General features: G+C 46.7%; 1 protein-coding gene across 7 annotated transcripts in view; it reads right to left on the reverse strand.

Moving 5' to 3' along the window:
- Positions 1-7,258: 7,258 nt before the first annotated feature.
- sorbs2b (sorbin and SH3 domain containing 2b) overlaps positions 7,259-20,633 on the reverse strand; it is a 78,102-nt gene continuing 64,727 nt past the window's right edge. For 5 of the 7 annotated variants that reach the window (XM_041904010.2, XM_041904029.2, XM_041904021.2 and 2 more), the window contains 11 exons: positions 20,102-20,187; positions 19,969-20,009; positions 19,756-19,870; positions 19,410-19,538; positions 19,074-19,289; positions 16,018-17,097; positions 15,449-15,661; positions 12,353-12,463; positions 9,538-9,581; positions 9,047-9,153; positions 7,259-8,669 (listed from right to left, as the gene is read on the reverse strand). In XM_041904010.2, coding sequence (XP_041759944.2) covers positions 8,608-8,669; positions 9,047-9,153; positions 9,538-9,581; positions 12,353-12,463; positions 15,449-15,661; positions 16,018-17,097; positions 19,074-19,289; positions 19,410-19,538; positions 19,756-19,870; positions 19,969-20,009; positions 20,102-20,187 — 2,204 coding nt within the window. In that variant the 3' untranslated portion in view covers positions 7,259-8,607. The remainder of the gene's footprint in view (positions 8,670-9,046; positions 9,154-9,537; positions 9,582-12,352; positions 12,464-15,448; positions 15,662-16,017; positions 17,098-19,073; positions 19,290-19,409; positions 19,539-19,755; positions 19,871-19,968; positions 20,010-20,101; positions 20,188-20,633) is intronic. The other 2 variants (XM_041903992.2, XM_041904037.2) reach the window with 2 other exon arrangements.

A 20,633-nucleotide genomic window follows, 5' to 3' on the forward strand; every position in this document is an offset into this window, starting at 1 on the left:
TCTCACTGCTCTGCCTCTGTTCTTCCAGAGCTGATTGGCAGCCTCTCTCTGACCTGGAGCCTTTATAACAGGCCGCTGGGCATGTTAGGAGGATGCCCCGCCCTCAGAGTGAAGTCATCCGGCTGTCTGAGGACCTCTGAGGCAGAGTGCTAGAACTTACCCTCTCAGTTTCTCTTACTCTCTCTCTCTCTCTCTCCCTCTCTCTCTCTCTCTCTCTCTCTCTCTCTCTCTCTCTCTCTCTCTCTCTCTCTCTCTCTCTCTCTCTCTCTCTCTCTCTCTCTCTCTCTCTCTCTCTCTATTCCCCCCTTTCTCTCTGCTCCTTGTTGGTTGGGCTCGCCAACAGCTGTGTGATGACCCACCCTCGTCAGTCAGCAGGCCAAACCAGTGCCCAAATAGAGACGCAGGCAAATATTACATAGATGACACAGGCATCCAGACCCGGGTGGCTGATGGACAGACCTGGCTCTGGAGCTGATAACAGCGGTACCACAAGACCTGTCTGCCAAGATGCGCTGCAGGGGAAGGAGATGCCACAGCTGTTTCGTAGTCCCACCATACCAGGAAGGTAAACAGTCTGATGCTGAGGCTTTAGCCTTGAGGCTGTTTCCTAATCTCTGATGTCTTATTAACAGCCTTTCAGGCTGTTTCCTAAACTCAGATGTCTTATTAACAGCCTTGAAGCTGTTTCCTAATCTCAGATGTCTTATTAACAGACTTGTGGCTGTTTCCTTAACTCAGATGTCTTATTAACAGCCTTGTGGCTGTTTCCTAAACTAAGACGTCTTAGTGACAGCCTTATGGCTGTTTCCGAAACTCAGATGTCTTATTAACAGCTTTGAGGCGGTTTCCTAACTTCAGATGTCTTATTAACAGCCTAGTGGGTGTTTCCTAAACTAAGATGTCTTATTAACAGCCTTAAGGCTGTTTCCTAAACTAAGATGTCTTATTAACAGCCTTGAGGCTGTTTCCTAAACTAAGATGTCTTATTAACAGCCTTGAGGCTGTTTCCTAATCTCAGATGTCTTATTAACAGCCTTGAGGCTGTTTCCTAAACTAAGATGTCTTATTAACAGCCTTGAGGCTGTTTCCTAAACTAAGATGTCTTATTAACAGCCTTGAGGCTGCTTCCTAATCTCAGATGTCTTATTAACAGCCTTGAGGCTGTTTCCTAATCTCAGATGTCTTATTAACAGCCTTGAGGCTGTTTCCTAAACTCAGATGTATTATTAACAGTCTTGATTCAGTATACTAGGGTGATGTATTACAGAACGTACAATAATATAATGTGTATCCCAAATAGAACCCTATTCCCTATTTGGTACACTACTTTAGACAAAATGGTGATAAGTAGTACACTTAAAGGGAATAGTGTGTCATTTGGGAGGCAGACTATAGCTCACCTTGGGATTAGTTATCGGGGAGGAGTATGAGGAAACTGGGTTATTATTTTAGGTGACTCAGAGAAAGTTCTTTGCTACGATTAAACAAAACATTGAATCCTTGAACATTGCGCTGTTTATATCTGCCGTTAACATACGTCCTTCGTCCTGATCTTGACCTGATCTTGTCTGTTTACACTTATAAGATCTGATCACAATCAGATCACAGTGTGTCTTTTAGTCATCTACGCTTGTCTAAAAATGTGGGGACAATCAGAATGTGGACAAGATCAGGACAGAGGCTGCATGATAGAACCAGGTATCAACAGGGCTCATAAGTGCCTGCCTGGGCCTTGCTTTAAGCAGATGTAGAAGGCTGACTTTCCACTCTGTCCAACAGTCCATTCTGTCCAAGAGTCCATTTACAGTTTGCGTGCAGTCTGTGCTTGTCTCATTAGAGAGCCAAAGCAATCCGTCAGAAATCACCTGTTTTACTTGGCCTGCATGCTTTGACAACTTGCCCCCTTATTTGGTGGGGACTTAAAGCTTGGTTGAGCCCCTGAGATTGAGCAGGCCTTCAATACACAAGGAAAAGGCTATATGGACACTCCAGACCTGCTAACTGATATTTAATTTCAGAATTGGTTAAAATTAGGTTAATGTTAGAGTTAGGGTTAAGGTCAGGGTTAAAGGTCAGGGTAAAGGCTTTGGTTAAGGTTAGGGTTAAGGGTTTGGTTAAGGTTAGAGTTAGTGGTAGGGTGAGGGTTAAAGGTTAGGGTTAACGGTTTGATTAAGGTTAGAGTGAGGGTCCGTTTATTACAGTCTCTTTTTATAGCCCTGGAGGAAACCCACAGAGCCCTTTCCTTCCCCAGCTCAAAAGTATGTTTCTCACTCTCTCTATTCTTTAGTCTTACGCTTATCACTCTTCCCAAGGATGACCACACTTCTGATGCATTCACACAACTGTGAGTAACTTTCTGAGATAAAGCGCCACTGATCAGAGACCAGCTGGGAGGATATGTCTGGGTGATTTATAAATCATCCGTTAAATAAGGGAGCACAAGTAAAAAGGCTTTAGGAGTTCTCCCCTGGCTTTGTTTTAGAACAGCACCAGGGGAATACTCCTGATTCCTTCATTTTGAAAGAAAACACAGCAGCCTGTCTGCCCCTAGGTCCAGGATCATAACTATAGAAACCTTGGCCTGCCCTGGCCTGGACGCTGACTGAACGAGGGGCTTTATTTATGCAGTTGCCATGGAGGCGCCAGGGACAACTTGAGGACACGGTAATGGTTGTTTATATAGTAGGCAGGCTGAGGATCGGGCCAGCAGCTACTGGCTGTTTATATAGTAGGCAGGCTGTGAGGATCGGGCTAGCAGCTACTGGCTGTTTATATAGTAGGCAGGCTGTGAGGATCGGGCTAGCAGCTACTGGCTGTTTATATAGTAGGCAGGCTGAGGATCGGGCTAGCAGCTACTGGCTGTTTATATAGTAGGCAGGCTGTGAGGATCGGGCTAGCAGCTACTGGCTGTTTATATAGTAGGCAGGCTGTGAGGATCGGGCCAGCAGCTACTGGCTGTTTATATAGTAGGCAGGCTGAGGATCGGGCCAGCAGCTACTGGCTGTTTATATAGTAGGCAGGCTGTGAGGATCGGGCTAGCAGCTACTGGCTGTTTATATAGTAGGCAGGCTGAGGATCGGGCCAGCAGCTACTGGCTGTTTATATAGTAGGCAGGCTGTGAGGATCGGGCTAGCAGCTACTGGCTGTTTATATAGTAGGCAGGCTGTGAGGATCGGGCCAGCAGCTACTGGCTGTTTATATAGTAGGCAGGCTGTGAGGATCGGGCCAGCAGCTACTGGCTGTTTATATAGTAGGCAGGCTGTGAGGATCGGGCCAGCAGCTACTGGCTGTTTCTATAGTAGGCAGGCTGTGAGGATCGGGCCAGCAGCTACTGGCTGTTTATATAGTAGGCAGGCTGAGGATCGGGCCAGCAGCTACTGGCTGTTTATATAGTAGGCAGGCTGAGGATCGGGCCAGCAGCTACTGGCTGTTTATATAGTAGGCAGGCTGTGAGGATCGGGCTAGCAGCTACTGGCTGTTTATATAGTAGGCAGGCTGTGAGGATCGGGCCAGCAGCTACTGGCTGTTTATATAGTAGGCAGGCTGTGAGGATCGGGCTAGCAGCTACTGGCTGTTTATATAGTAGGCAGGCTGTGAGGATCGGGCTAGCAGCTACTGGCTGTTTATATAGTAGGCAGGCTGTGAGGATCGGGCTAGCAGCTACTGGCTGTTTATATAGTAGGCAGGCTGTGAGGATTGGGCTAGCAGCTACTGCAGTAGGTTACAGGATGGAGCCTGGTTTCACATTTATTTAAACAGCCAATAGTTTGAGAGCTGAAATAACCAGGGTATTTTCACAATACCAGAAGAAATGTAATGGAGAATTGTGGTGGACCTTTTTCACATTACACACTGTAACTGTGTCAGTGGTAATGTTATTACCATGGTAATATTAGGCTGATTGCAGGACTAAAATGATTAAAGAATACATTCCAGAGAAATAAAATCCTCAGACAATGAGCACATAGGGAAACATTCAATTAGAAAAACTGCAGAATTGATTGGATAAACAATATTACAGAAAGAAAAACAGACATGTTGTCCTTGAGGGTGACTGTGCCTCCACACCTCATCCTGTGTCCCTTGGGCAGAACGTGGTCTCCAGGTATTGTAAGGGTGGTGACTGTGTATTGCAAACAGGGTGTTAGAGTGGTTTGCTAATGCTGAGCATTCAAGGCCCAGTGTCACGACCGTCTTCAAAAGGAGCAGACCAAAGCGCAGCGCGTTGAGTGAACATGACTTTATTAATTCAAAGTCTGGAACAAAACAACAAAACAAGAACGATTCGTGAAGTCCTCTGCAATACTGACAGAACATGGAACAAAAACCCACAACCCACATGAGAACACAAACAGTTTAAATATGGCTCCCAATCAGAGATAACGAGCCGTCAGCTGACACTCGTTACCTCCGATTGGGAGTCACACGACACTACAATTACTCACCCAAAACACAACCAAACGAATACACCCTATACACCAAAAGGGCGGCAGGTAGTCTAGTGGGTAAGAGCGTTGTGCCAGTAACCGAAAGGTCGCTGGTTCTAATCCCTGAGCCGACTAGGTGAAAAATCTGTCGATGTGCCCTTGAGCAAGGCACTTAACCCTAATTGCTCCTGTAAGTCGCTCTGGATAAGAGCGTCTGCTAAATGACTAAAATGTAAAATGTAAAACCCCACAACAAAACCCAACAAAACAAATACACCCTGGCTCAAATACAAAAGTCCCGGAGCCAGAGTGTCACAGTACCCCCCCCTAAAGGTGCGACCTCCGGGCGCACCAGCATACAGTCTAGGGGAGGGTCTGGGTGGGCGTCTGTCCACGGTGGCGGTTCTGGCCCTGGTCGTGGTCCCCACCCCACCTTAGTCACCACCCGCTTACGTAGCCTCCTCCACATGACCACCCCCCAACTAAACCCCACTGGATTAAGGGGCGGCACCGGACTAAAGGGCAGCACCGGACTAAGGGGCAGCACCGGACTAAGGGGCAGCACCGGACTAAGGGGCAGTACCGGACTAAGGGGCAGCACCAGGATAAGGGGCAGCACCGGACTCAATGGCGGATCCTGGCTGGCTGGCTCTGGCGGATCCTGGCTGGACGGCTCATGGCTGGCTGAAGGATCTGGCTGCTCATGGCTGGCTGACGGATCTGGCTGCTCGGCTGGCCGACGGATCTGGCTGCTCGTGGCTGGCCGACGGATCTGGCTGCTCATGGCTGGCTGACGGATCTGGCTGCTCATGGCCGGCTGACGGATCTGGCTGCTCATGGCTGGCGGAAGGCTCTGGCTGATCCTGTCTGGCGGAAGGCTCTGGCTGATCCTGTCTGGTGGAAGGCTCTGGCTGATCCTGTCTGGCGGAAGGCTCTAGCGGCTCCGGTCTGGCGGACGGCTCTGAAGGCTCATGGCAGACGGGGCGGCTTTGCAGGCTCCGTACAGACGGGCAGTTCATGCAGCGCTTGGCAGACGGACAGTTCAGACGGCGTTGGGCAGACAGGCAGTTCAGGCGCCGTTGGGCAGACGGGCAGTTCAAGCGCCCGTTGGGCAGACGGGCAGTTCAGGCGCCCGTTGGGCAGACGGCAGACTCCGGCCGTCTGAGGCGCACCGTAGGCCTGGTGCGTGGTGCCGGAACTGGAGGTACCGGGCTGAGGACACGCATCTCAGGGCTAGTGCGGGGAGAAGGAACAGGCCGGACCGGGCTGGCGACGCGCACCGTAGGTTTGGTGCGAGTGGCAGGAACAGGCCGGGTCGGGCTGGCGACGCGCACCGTAGACTTGGTGCGGGTGGCAGGAACAGGCCGGGTCGGGCTGGCGACGCGCACCGTAGGTTTGGTGCGAGTGGCAGGAACAGGCCGGGCTGGGCTGGCGACGCACACCGTAGGTTCTGTGCGTGGAGCAGGAACAGGCCGGGCTGGGCTGGCGACGCACACCGTAGGTTCTGTGCGTGGAGCAGGAACAGGCCGGGCTGGGCTGGCGACGCACACCGTAGGTTCTGTGCGTGGAGCAGGAACAGGCCGGGCTGGGCTGGCGACGCACACCTTAGGTTCTGTGCGTGGAGCAGGAACAGGCCGGGCTGGGCTGGCGACGCACACCGTAGGTTCTGTGCGTGGAGCAGGAACAGGCCGGGCTGGGCTGGCGACGCACACCGTAGGTTCTGTGCGTGGAGCAGGAACAGGCCGGGCTGGGCTGGCGACGCACACCGTAGGTTCTGTGCGTGTGGCCGGAACAGGCCGGGCTGGCGAAGCGCACCGTATCCCTGGTGCGAGTGGCCGGAACAGGCCGGGCCGGGCTGGCGCAGCGCACCGTATCCTTGGTGCGAGGGGTCGTAACAGGCCGGACCGTACTGGAGGCACACACCACTGGCTCTACCCCGGGAACTGGAACGGGCCGGACCGGACTGGTAATACACCCCAGTACCACTCGCCGTGCCCCTACATCTCCTTTCCCTACTTTGACCAGTGACCCCCGTAACCTGGTTGCCTCTTGAATTCGCCCCTTCTCTGCCTCCCTCAGCCCTGTGGCAGCCTCCTGCTGCCCAGCCGCCCAAGCCATGTGCCCCCCCCCAAAAACTTTTTGGGGTTGCCTCTCGTCCTTCCGACGATGGCCCTGCTGACGCCGTTGCTCCTCTCGCCATCGCCTCTCCACCGTTTCGCTCCATGGACGGCGATCCATCCCATCCAGGATCTCCTCCCAAGTCCAGGACCCCTTTCCGTCCAAAATCTCCTCCCATGTCCAGGAAGCCTTTGGAGCTGGGTCCTGTTGCCGCTTGACACGCTGCTTGGTCCTTTTAAGGTGGGTTTTTCTGTCCATGTTCTGTCAGTATTGCAGAGGACTTCACGAATCGTTCTTGTTTTGTTGTTTTGTTCCAGACTTTGAATTAATAAAGTCATGTTCACTCAACGCGCTGCGCTTTGGTCTGCTCCTTTTGAAGACGGTCGTGACACCCAGAGTTAGCAAGTCGCACTAATGCTCTGGACCAGAGCTAGTTGACGCCATGTCCAAATTCCTCACACCTCCTTGATGTAGATCCTTGATCACCATATCAATAGTTCACTGTTTTTGTGTATACTTACAATATATACTTCCTACTGACTTTTTGATGTACTGATTTATATACAATTACATTTCATATTTCTCTCCTTTTTGCTGGTATTGGTTTTCTTTAGACAATGACTTCATATGTTGACCAAATGCTAGTTTGCAAAGTTTTGCTCCGGCATACCTGCTATTGCTGAAATTATGCAATAAATGAAAATACATGGTAATGACTGATCGAGGCAGTGGATGTTTTTTAATCACAGGGACATACACTGTACAGGACAGACTATACGGTATGGTGCGTTTAGGCAGTAATGAACACAAAGTTACATGATGACATTATTACATGTCTCATCATCATCATCATCATCATCATCATCATCACTTCCAATTATTCTGTCATTTTGTTGCCCTGTGTTCTAGAACAGAAAGGCAGGTATTTGGGAGAATGGTTATTGCATAAATCAAAAGCTGATTTGGAGTCAGCTGAATGTATCCAGACAGTAAAGTAAATGACATCAAATATGTTTAACACTTTTATACAGGATTTGTGGCAGGTGAGTTGTCCCTAAGATATTTAAATAATTTCAAATAATTCTAATTTGACAGTTCGCAATAAGAAGAATATTGTAAAATGACCATATATTAAAGAACAATCTTAAATAACAGATCACGCTACCCTACTTGTAAAAAGAAGACATCGCATCTTTTAAAATATCTTGTCCAATTACATAAAAGTCTTCTCTTTCCTTTTATTAATACTTATAGGAATGTCAGGAGAGAAAAACAAAACCGGACAAGTCAATAGACATTAGCTCCAGTCAGAGGTAACTGCCTGAATACATTAACAATGTGCACATTACCAGAGCAGCAACAGTCTGTCCAAAGCCATGTATTAACGGATGCGTTTAGGAGGAACCCTAATAGCCTGTATATAACTAACACAGCAACACTCTCATCTCTTTCTGCCTGCGCAGATCTGTGCACTTTAACTGTATGAAGCAAGAGGACAACCCCTCTCCAAAAAGGTTAACAACACTCTCTCCTAATGTAAATTAGCATAATCAATTATAGAGTACTTCCAGAACAAGAAAAATATATATTTATGCATAAATAAATACATGGTAAATAGGGTACTTGGTTACTTCATTATTGTGAAACCCATTAGTCTATAAGGCAGCCCATCACTGTAAATAACTCTCATTACGCACTAATAACTCACATTTGTTTATGACCAAATCTGCTTTCAACCTCATTTGTTGCATCCACTGTATACATTGAGACATCATCAACACAGTTAGTAGAGTAAAATACCCTTAAATCAAACATGAAACATATTCCTTCAAGGCCACGGTCCATAACTTCTCCCATTCATCATATCAGTAAATGTATTGTCACTTCTCTTCTCATGACTGGAACACTAGGTGCTTCAGGGGTACTCCCTGGAAACATTTTTTTATGAAAATAACTAGTCATAGCTGAAGGTAACGTTTTTGTGCAGTCTGAATATATTGGTTATTCACCCACTGAGTTATACAACCATTGCGGGACATCATGAGAATTCTGTATGAAAAGGTTATAGCCGCTTCACGTAGTTTCCAGGAAAGGTTCCAAAAAACGTGCTTCTTCTGGATGTACCTTGAAAAATAACAAACATATAGCGGCATTAAAGGAAATATCTCAACGATATAGTTTGTTGCAAGCATTTTCAGTGGGGTAAAGCATTATGTTTTTGTTTGGGTTTATGGAACAGTGGCTGAGGATATGTGACTATTGACACATCTAAATAAAGGACAACTTCAACAGAGCACAGATAGGTTTACTGACTCAATTCAAGGTGAGGGATGCCATCTGTTGGCAGCAGCTAAGTAGTACAACTTTTAAATGCTCTGAATGATTGGCGGAACAGCGGTGGGCAACGGCCATGCAGAGCCCCTACAAAGGAATTATTGTATAATGAATGTCTATATCTTTTTGGATATTAATAGAGTGAATAAATACAATGTCGGACCTACCTACAAACCAGCCATCGTCACACCTCTCCATCACATCAACAACGTCTCCTTCCTTGAGCTCCAACTCATCCTCATTACGTGGAGCATAGTTATACAGGACCTGGAACCTACAGACCATAATAACTGTCATCAGTGAGGATTATACAGTCACATCATCAGGGCTGTTCTTATTCACGACGCAACGTGGAGTGCCTGGACACAGCCCTTAGCCGTGGTATATTGGCCATATACCACAAACCCCTGAGGTGCCTTATTGCTATTATAAACTGGTTACCAACGTAATTAGAGCAGTAACAATAAATGTTTTGTCATACCTGTGGTATACCACGGCTGTCAGCCAATCAATTTTCAGGGCTTGAACCACCCAGTTTATAATACAAATTAGACACATTCAATCAGAGACTTCACTTCAAATAAGCTTTCAAGCTCTATGTAGCTTTAACAGTCAAGTTGGGGAAACAAATCGTCATGGAAATAGAGGACAGACTTACGGCTCTCCACCACAATTCAGTGCATCTTGGGTAAACGCTGGCCGCTGAGAAGAGAGGAGAGAGATGCAGTGTTATACAGTAGGCATGTCATGTTTCTATCTGTCTTCCTCTGCCTTATGTTTTCCCACCATCAGCGTCCATCACCGTAGCAACAACGTGCCTGAGCCAACACAACACCATCTTTGCTTTAATTAATGTGCTACAACCACAATTTTGACAAAGAGGTGACTGTATTCTGCTTGGTTGAAGGGGATTTGGGGACTAAGGCCTTCCTGGGAGGTACATCCCTCAGAGACAGAATAGAAGACGGAGACCAACGAAGTATTTCAGATCCTAACATTAATTCCTAACGTCCACCTATTCCACAGCACACAAGCCTAGACTGGTCTCATTTCAGTTTGTACTCTTGCCAACTACATTGGCAAGACAATGAGTGACAATGAGTTGACATGATAGCACAAAGAGACTGGCACTCAAGCTAACACAAGCCATCCTAGCAAGCAGCAAGTCCACAAGCATTGCCTGTTTTCATTCCACACTAACAGGTTGGGCAGACAATTATGGGTCAAAGGGGGGAGTCCATTCCATTCTCCTGAATTAAACTGTCAGTCGTCAGGGTCAGAACCATCAGGGTCAGAGGGGCATGCAGTTAAACCACAGACGATGCTGTCAAGGCAGCACACTGCAAAAACTAGACACTATGCCAGCATCACAAATGGCACCCTATTCCCTATAAGTAGTGCACTCTATAGGGAATAGGGTGCTATTTGGGACACATCCTTTGCCACAGGGAAACAGGGACACATTGTCGGATCATCAGACACAACTGGGGATTCCTGTTCCCACACAATGCCAAGCTGCAGTGCACACTGGACAGACGGTCAGGCATAAAAGTTGAAGGTATCCCTCTGGTGTTTGTTGCCATGGTTGGCATCCGTCTGCTTACAGCGGGCCATTCTTAACATATCTGTTGTCTCCTATATACAGTGGCTTGTGAAAGTATTCACCCCCCTTGGCATTTTTCCTATTTTGTTGCCTTACAACCTGGAATTAAAATGGATTTTTTTGGGGTTTGTATAATTTGATTTACACAACATGCCTACCACTTTGAAGATGCAAAACCTTTTTTCTTGTAAGACAAAAAAACAGAAAACTTGAGTGTGCATAATTATTCACCCCCCCCAAAGTCAATACTTTGTAGAGACACCTTTTGCAGCAATTACAGCTGCAAGTCTCTTGGGGTATGTCTCTATAAGCTTGGCACATCTAGCTACTGGGATCTTTGCCCATTCTTCAAGGCAAAACTGCTCCAGCTCCTTCAAGTTGGATGGGTTCCGCTGGTGTACAGCAATCTTTAAGTCATACCACAGATTCTCAAATGGATTGAGGTCTGGGCTTTGACTAGGCCATTCCAATACACTTAAATGTTTCCCCTTAAACCACTCAAGTGTTGCTTTAGCAGTATGCTTAGGGTCATTGTCCTGCCGGAAGGTGAACCTCCGTCCCAGTCTCAAATCTCTGGAAGACTGAAACAGGTTTCCCTCAAGAATTTCCCTGTATTTAGCGCCATCCATCATTCGTTAAATTCTGACCAGTTTCCCAGTCCCTGCCGATGAAAAACATCCCCACAGCATGATGCTGCCACCACCATGCTTCACTGTGGAAATGGTGTTCTCAGGGTGATGAGAGGTGTTGGGTTTGAGCCAGACATAGCGTTTTCCTTGATGGCCAAAAAGCTCAATTTTTGTCTCATCTGACCAGAGTACCTTATTCCATATGTTTGGGGAGTCTCCCACATGCCTTTTGGCGAACACCAAACGTGTTTGCTTATTTTTTCTTTAAGCAATGGCTTTTTTCTGGCCACTCTTTCGTAAAGCCCAGCTCTGTGGAGTGTACGGCTTAAAGTGGTCCTATGGACAGATACTACAATCTCCGCTGTGGAGCTTTGCAGCTCCTTCAGGGTTATCTTTGGTCTCTCTGTTGCCTCTCTGATTAGTGCCCTCCTTGCCTGGTCCGTGAGTTTTGGTGGGCGGCCCTCTCTTGGCAGGTTTGTTGTGGTGCCATATTCTTTCCATTTTTTAATAATGGATTTAATGGTGCTCCGTGGGATGTTCAAAGTTTCTGATATTTTTTTTATAACCCAACCCTGATCTGTACTTCTCCACAACTTTGTCCTTGACCTGTTTGGAGAGCTCCTTGGTCTTCATGGTGCCGCTTGCTTGGTGGTGCCCCTTGCTTAGTGGTGTTGCAGACTATGGGGCCTTTCAGAACAGGTGTATATATACTGAGATCATATGACAGATCATGTGACACTTAGATTGCACACAGGGGGACTTTATTTAACTAATTATGTGACTTCTGAAGGTAATTGGTTGCACCAGATCTTATTTAGGGGCTTCATAGCAAAGGGGGTGAATACATATGCACGCACCACTTTTCCATTATTAATTTTTTTGAATGTTTTGAAACAAGTAATTTTTTTCATTTCACATCACCAATTTGGACTATTTTGTGTATGTCCATTACATGAAATACAAATAAAGATCCATTTAAATTACAGGTTGTAATGCAACAAAATAGGAAAAACGCCAAGGGGGATGAATAATTTTGCAAGGCACTGTATTAATCTCTTCATATCTAGGAGGTTGTATTTGTACAGACCATATGTGTGAGAGTGTTGTATATATGTGGTAGATATGTTGATGAAATATGAACAGTAACGACGGGATAAATGAACTTTAAAGAGGACTCTGTTTCCTAGTAACTCAAACGTACGATGATGTCACACAAGGTGCATAGTGGGTAGCAGCCCTACCCTATGAGACGGGGAATAGCTCTGGGCTCTACTGGGCGAGCCGCAGGACCTCCGAGACATCACAGGGCTACGAGGGGGCTTACCCACAACAACAACCTCACGCTTTACAGGCTGAAAGGACCACAACCAGGAGTTACAATCAGAGAAGACTACTCAAACATACACTCTTACCACTCTGATCACACACACACACACACACACACACACACACACACACACACACACACACACACACACACACACACACACACACACTCACACACTCACACAAAAGGACATACCAGGGGATTAACAGGCAACAACTGGGGAACCAAACTTGTCATCAAAGTTAAACACTATTTCTATAAAATTATATTGTGCATTAAACCAGATCATATCTATCTTACTGTGTAACTGATAAGTTTGAAATGTAACCATCTTTGGTGTTCTCTGTCTCCCAGCTCTGTATGAAGCAGCAGTATACAGTTGAAGTCGGAAGTTTACATACACCTTAGCCAAATACATTTAAACTCAGTTTTTCACAATTCCTGACATTTAATCCTAGTAAAAATTCCCTGTTTTAGGTAAGTTAGGATCACCACTTTATTTTAAGAATGTGAAATGTCAGAATAATAGTAAAGAGAATGATTTATTTCAGCTTTTATTTCTTTCATCACATTCCCAGTGGGTCAGAAGTTTACATACACTCAATTGGTATTTGGTAGCATTGCCTTTACATTTTTTAACTTGGGTCAAACGTTTCGGGTAGCCTTCCACAAGCTTCCCACAATAAGTTGGGTAAATTTTGGCCCATTCCTCCTGACAGAGCTGGTGTAACTGAGTCAGGTTTGTAGGCCTCCTTGCACGCACACGCTTTTTCAGTTCTGCCCACAAATTTTCTATAGGAATGAGGTCAGGGCTTTGTGATGGCCACTCCAATACCTTGACTTTGTTGTCCTTAAGCCATTTTGCCACAACTTTGGAAGTATGCTTGGGGTCATTGTCCATTTGGAAGACCCATTTGCGACCAAGCTTTAACTTCCTGACTGATGTCTTGAGACGTTGCTTCAATATATCCACATAATTTTCCTTCCTCATGATGCCATCTATTTTGTGAAGTGCACCAGTCCCTCCTGCAGCAAAGCACCCCCACAGCATGATGCTGCCACCCCCGTGCTTCACGGTTGGGATGGTTATCTTCGGCTTGCAAGCTCCCCCTTTTTCCTCCAAACATAACAATGGTCATTATGGCCAAACAATTCTATGTTTGTTTAATCAGACCAGAGGACATTTCTCCAAAAAGTATGATCTTTGTCCCCATGTGCAGTTGCAAACCGTAGTCTGGCTTTTTTATGGCGGTTTTAGAGCAGTGGCTTCTTCCTTGCTGAGCGGCCTTTCAGGTTATGTCGATATAGGACTCGTTTTACTGTGGATATAGATAATTTTGTACCTGTTTCCTCCAGCATCTTCACAAGGTCCTTTGCTGTTGTTCTGGGATTGATTTGCACTTTTCGCAGCAAAGTACGTTCATCTCTAGGAGACAGAACGCGTCTCCTTCCTGAGCGGTATGACGGCTGCGTGGTCCCATGGTGTTTATACTTGCGTACTATTGTTAATACAGATGAACGTGGTACCTTCAGGCGTTTGGAAATTGCTCCCAAGGATGAACCAGACTTGTGGAGGTGTACACATTTTTTTCTGAGGTCTTGGCTGATTTCTTTTGATTTTCCCATGATGTCAAGCAAAGAGGCACTGAGTTTGAAGGTAGGCCTTGAAATACATCCACAGGTATGTGGTCCTCTGTAGCTCAATTGGTAGAGCATGGCGCTTGTAATGCCAGGGTAGTGGGATTGATCCCCGGGACCACCCATACGTAAAAATGTATGCACATATGACTGTAAGTCGCTTTGGATAAAAGCGTCTGCTAAATGGCATATTATTATTATTATTATTATTATAATAATAATAATAGGTACACCTCCAATTGACTCAAATGATGTCAATTAGCCTATCAGAAGCTTCTAAAGCCATTACATCATTTTCTGGAATTTTCCAAGCTGTTTAAAGGCACAGTCAACTTAGTGTCTGTACACTTCTGACCCACTGGAATTGTGATACAGTGAATTATAAGTGAAATAATCTGTCTGTAAACAATTGTTGGAAAAATAACTTGTGTCATGCACAAAGTAGATGTCCTAACCGACTTGCCAAAACTATAGTTTGTTAACAAGACATTTGTGGCGTGGTTGGAAAACGAATTTCTAATGACTCCAACCTAAGTGTATGTAAACTTCCGACTTCAACTGTATTTAGTCCGTCTGCAAGGGGTGAGAAAGGAAAGCTTCTAAAGCTAATTTAAAGGTAGACTCACGAGCAGCACTGCAGATATTGAAATGAGCGAGATGCAAGACTTCGCTCTCACAAGTCAAACACAGTATCTGCGCATGTGCACGTGTTCGCTTCACGCTGTTAGAGTTGACCCACTATGCCGTTTACATTACGGATCTACTTCATATCGCTGAGTCTACCTTTAATGACAGTAAGAGTAATATCTATGCTAGGAGGAGACTGGTATGAGTCCTGGGCCCGTATCCACAAAGGGTCTCAGAGTAGGAGTGCTGATCTAGGATCAGTTTTGCCTTTAAGTTAATAATAAATCAGATTATCTGGACAAATCCTAGATCAGCACTTCTACTCTGAGATGCTTTGTGGATACGGCCTTGGAGTGAAAACAAAAATTAGTATACAAGGACTCTCTGGCAGCCATGTTACTTACTTTTCAACCATTTTATAGAACTGCAACTGTTTAAAGATCTGTTACCTAACATACAGTGATTCATTTATCTAGACTAAGCATGTGACAGTAGTATTGTAACATAGTCCTGTATTTATGAACCAACCAATAGCAGTACTGACCAAAGATGACAGTGTAAAGTAAAGAGAACTAAAAACTAAAGACAGTATCAGTACCACAGAGAATAGAGTGAAGTAAGGGTTATAGGCGTAGTCAGTAACTTAGCGAGGATGTTACAGTATGTTATTGTTAGAGAGGAGAATTTGGGGAAGGGGAGGAGTTAGTTGTCATGACATGATGTCAAACAGGCACCTTGTCTTTACCTTGACCTTGGGGGACCTAGGCTCCAGGCGGGGGTACTGTTTGTTATAGGGAGAGGGAGAGTGTAGCACCCCCGGAAGTGGAGGGGTGGTGCAGGGGGAGTCGAGGGGAGACAAGGTTTTGGGTGAGGTGGTCGAGGTGGGGAGGGTGGAGATGGTGAACTGCTGGGAGGGAGGGGAGGTGAGGCGTACAGAGGCACCCTGAGAAACATCGGCCTGGTGACAGAGAGACCAAAAGGAAAAGTGTGTTACGGGCTACACACACACACCCATCTAAGTTCTCTTTTGAGAGTGGCAAACAAACCAGACATAACAATCTGGCTAACCAGACATAACAATCTGGCTAACCAGACATAACAATCTGGCTAACCAGACATAACAATCTGGCTAACCAGACATAACAATCTGGCTAACCAGACATAACAAGAATCCATTCTTTCTTTCAGAAAAAAATCAGTTGGAAAAAAGTTGCCTCAAATTTAAAATAAGTTAATGTTGGGTTAGTGGAAGCAAAAACGTTTGCACAGCATTGTCAGGTTAGGACACACAGGTCACACCAGGGAGGGCTCTACCTTGTCCTGTTCTGCCCCTTCTCTACACACAGGGGTAAAGGTATTATAAGGTGGGGCCATCTGCCTGCTCTCAGCAGGCTCCTCCTCTATGAAGAGCTTGGGAAGCTCCTCCGTCACGTCTGATGCTTGTCTGTAAAACCCCTCCCCCTGGGAAGAAAAGTCCCCTTTGGATTGGTCACCCCCCTGAATGATGGACACCAGCTCCTCACAAAGGTCATCTTCCTGTTCCTGGTCCACTACCTGGTCTTTAATGGAGTCCTCCATGAACTGATTAATCTCTTTAGTGGAGAGGTTGTTATCCATGAACTGATTAATCTCATTAGTGGAGAGATTGTGCTCCGTAGAGATAAACTGATTTAGCTCTACTATGTTCTCGCGTTGAGATGGGGGGTCGGTGTGAGAGGGGCAGTCGCTGGGCTCGTACACCACCAGATTGATGGGACTGCAGGCCTTTGGGGAGGTGGGCGACAGGGCTGCTGGGTCTGAGAGGGGGTCGAACGGTTTCTCCTGTTGTGAGTCTATTATGGGCTTGATGCTGGTGTTGTTCTGAATCTGAGACAAGTCGACCACACTGCCATACTTGGGGCTCCAAAACATGGGAGAGGTGGGTGATGAGGTGAAAGAGGTGCCGCCAGAGGTGGTGGGGAGGGAGGGTAGCGGGGAGGGGCTGGGTTCTGGGGAGCAGGGGTAGATGGGAGCCTTGGGGGAGGTGATGGGGATAAAGTGGCCCTCTCTGAGGGAAGGGGTGAGGTTGCGTGGTGTCGAGGGGACGGATCCAAAGGTGGGGGCTGGGGAGGGGGATACCAGGCGATGGCCGGGGGCTGGATAGGGGGAGGGGGACACCAGGGTGCTGAGGGCCTCCAGGTCGGCCAGCAGGCTGCTGTTAGGGTACGGGGGAGGAGTGGGGGCCGGGGTGCAGGAAGGGGATAGGCCCAGGGTCAGGTTTATCCAATCATTGGTGATAGCCTGCAGGTGGGCCCTCTGGGTACTGGGGGAGGGGGATGAGGACAGGGAGGAGCGGGGTGTCCTGAAGGAGAGGGAAGGCGAGGAGGGACTGAAGCGAGGGCGCATGGATGAAGGCTTGGGAGAAAAAGAGAGAGAGTACAGAAACATATGGCAGAACAGAAAGTGAGGGGAATGGCCAGGTCAGAATGTATAGGACAGAGACTGTTGTTGTTTCTGAAATCTATTTACCAATGTTGACTCTACTCCAGTCAGGTTATTTGAGGTCACTGACACATAAAGAGACAGGTGCTAAAGATACAGAGGCTTACCTGGGGGTTAGTGCTATCTGATGCCCAAATTTGACCAAAAATAAATAACTAAGATAAATCCCAGAAAACACTGTACGCCACTCCGTTTTCACCACTGTAGCATTGCGATTCTCTCTTTCAGAGCTCCCACACACACACACTTTTATACATGTGGAATTTTGGATTGGAGAAAGATGCTCCCAAATGCTCTGTGACCATTCGCCAATGTGGCTGGTAAACATAGACATTCTACCAGCCAATGCCAAAATCTACCAGCATTTGGCTGGTGGCTGGTGGTTGGTGTTAATTTCCCACCCTGGTCCTTACCCTAAACCCTAACCTTAAACCCTACCCTTATCCTAATCCTTACCTTAACCATAACCCTTACGTAACCCTAAACTTAACCCTTACCGTAACCATTTTAAATGTCAACTTCAATGGGGTTGGGACATCCCAAGGATTCCAGATAGCAATGACAGTGTGACTAAACTAGTGCAGCCTGCCCTGTTGCTGCCAAGTCTGTGGATGAAGTGTGAAATGTGAACTGGGCCTGTCACGTCTTATTGGAGAAGCAGCAGCTGGTAGCTCTCCCACCCACAGAGGTCTCTATTAAGCAGGTTAATGGAAACCAAGGCTTCCACAATGATTGTCATGGTGTCGCCATCACAAATCTCCCCTCTCAACCTATGGCCCTTTTAAACATAGAGAAACTCAGTGTGTGTACAGTGTGGGTTTGTCGAGGATTGAGTTAGACTAAACCATAACGATTGGTGGCAGGTGTAAGAAACCTGATGGATTGGTGGCAGGTGTAAGAAACCTGATGGATTGGTGGCTGGTGTAAGAAACCTGATGGATTGGTGGCTGGTGTAAGAAACCTGATGGATTGGTAGCTGGTGTAAGAAACCTGATGGATTGGTGGCTGGTGTAAGAAACCTGATGGATTGGTGGCTGGTGTAAGAAACCTGATGGATTGGTGGCTGGTGTAAGAAACCTGATGGATTGGTGGCTGGTGTAAGAAACCTGATGGATTGGTGGCTGGTGTAAGAAACCTGATGGATTGGTGGCTGGTGTAAGAAACCTGATGGATTGGTGGCTGGTGTAAGAAACCTGATGGATTGGTGGCAGGTGTAAGAAACCTGATGGATTGGTGGCTGGTGTAAGAAACCTGATGGATTGGTGGCTGGTGTAAGAAACCTGATGGATTGGTGGCTGGTGTAAGAAACCTGATGGATTGGTGGCAGGTGTAAGAAACCTGATGGATTGGTGGCTGGTGTAAGAAACCTGATGGATTGGTGGCTGGTGTAAGAAACCTGATGGATTGGTGGCAGGTGTGAGAAACCTGATGGATTGGTGGCAGGTGTAAGAAACCTGATGGATTGGTGGCTGGTGTAAGAAACCTGATGGATTGGTGGCTGGTGTAAGAAACCTGATGGATTGGTGGCAGGTGTAAGAAGCGTATCCTATTGTCACGCTAGGACAACAGCTCCCCAATGCTAATATATGCATAACAAGACAGCTGAGAAGACCACCCTTAGTTCTAGAATGTTCTAACTGAGACAAAGTACTCTACTATGCCTCTCTTCAAAACCGATCACTTACTAAAAGTCACATGCAGTACATTCACGAGCTATATAAGACCGGTAGTCTGACGGTAGATTGTAAATGCCAAGTGGATATATTGTATGCCTTCTAAATGGCACCTCATTCCCTTTACGGTGCACTACTATGGACCAAGGCCTATAGGGCTCTGGTCAAAAGTAGTGCACTATATACAGAATAGGGTGCCATTTGGGATCATTGTACCTTGGCCGAGCCCACAGGGTGAATCCTGTCAGCGGATAGGCTCTGGGGTAAAGAGGAGGGTTCTAGGTAGTGGTGGGCGGGGTTGTTGGCGGCGGGGGACTTCTTGACCACTACGTCTACGTAGGACACGGGGAAGATGCCCTGCTTGTTGCTCTCTGGGATTTTCCCCTCATACCAGTTCTGGTCCACCTGGCTCAGCAGAATCACCCTCTCACCCTATCAGACACACACACACAGATAGAAGTCTGTTTAATTGTAGACACTGAGGGGATGAGAATTATATACAGTCAGACTATTTGAGAGTCAAAGTTATGCAGTGACAGCGGAGAGACTTGCCTTTCTCAGTGAGAGCTCCACGTTGGTGTCAGCGTTGAAGTTGTAGCGAGCCACTGCTTCACCAATCTCTCTGACCTGGGCTGGCGGGGGAGGTCTGGCTGGCTGCTGCTTCTTACAGACAGGGATTTTCTAAAGAATAAAGAGAGAGAGAGAGAGAGAGAGATAGGCTGTGGGTTCAGGATATGGGACAAATATGAACTCAAAGTTATTCAATAGTGTGCATTGAAAACCCACATTGAGACAGCCAGAAGAAGAGAGAGAACAGGAGGAGAGGAGAGAGGAAGAGAGGAAGAGAGGAGAGATGAGCGAGGACAAGAGGAGAGGAGAGTAGAGAGCAGACACTAACCTCCACATAGGAGATGGGGAAGATCCCCACCAGTCCACGGTGCTCTCCTTCATACCAGTTGTTGTCGATCTGCCTGACGATGTACACCGTCTCCCCCTTCCTGAACGACAGCTCCCTGCACAACACATGGACCATTAGTGTCATGGCTGAGGGATATGCCATTGTTGTATTCATCTGAAATACTAGCAAATGTTGTGTTTGATCTGTACTTACTTCACTGTCTGTGCCTTGAAGTCATATATGGCTCTGGCTGGCTGTTTCCATTGAGGGCATGGAAAGAAACAATAAATCATTGCATCCCTCTATCAGTGTTGAATATAATCAGAGGCCAAATATAATTGTTTACCTCTCTGACTTCAGGGGTTGGCATCCTGCTCTGGGGGGGGTGGCGGCCCCCATCAGCGTAGGAGTGGCCCCTGGAGGGTTCCTGGTCTGTGAGAGAGGGAGAGAAGGCCACAGTGAGGAACAGAGAGGAACAGACGCTACAGACACTTAACATGCAAGGGAGGAGTCGATGGCAAGGGTATGAGAGTATCAAAAAGAGGTCTCTTAGCTAAATAATGAGATGAATCAAAATAAAACTACAGAAAAAATATAAACACTTATCTAACCTACTGTATGGTATGGGTAACAGACTGTCAACTCGACCACCCTCCACTTCAGAAAGGTATAGAGCCCTGTCCTCTACTGTATTCCCTCCAGCTCTCTTTAAGGCCAGTAGACCATGAGTAGGGTATAGGGTGCCATACAAATGTATCCAGTTATGTTGACGTACATTATTTTCCGTAGCGAGCCTGTCTCTCTCAATGACTCCAAAGCTCCATCTAAACAATAACATTTATATCCAGCAGAAACAAACACCCTGGATGGACATTTAC

This window comes from Coregonus clupeaformis, chromosome 2 (genome assembly GCF_020615455.1).
Source record: "Coregonus clupeaformis isolate EN_2021a chromosome 2, ASM2061545v1, whole genome shotgun sequence".
NCBI classification, from domain to species: domain Eukaryota; kingdom Metazoa; phylum Chordata; class Actinopteri; order Salmoniformes; family Salmonidae; genus Coregonus; species Coregonus clupeaformis.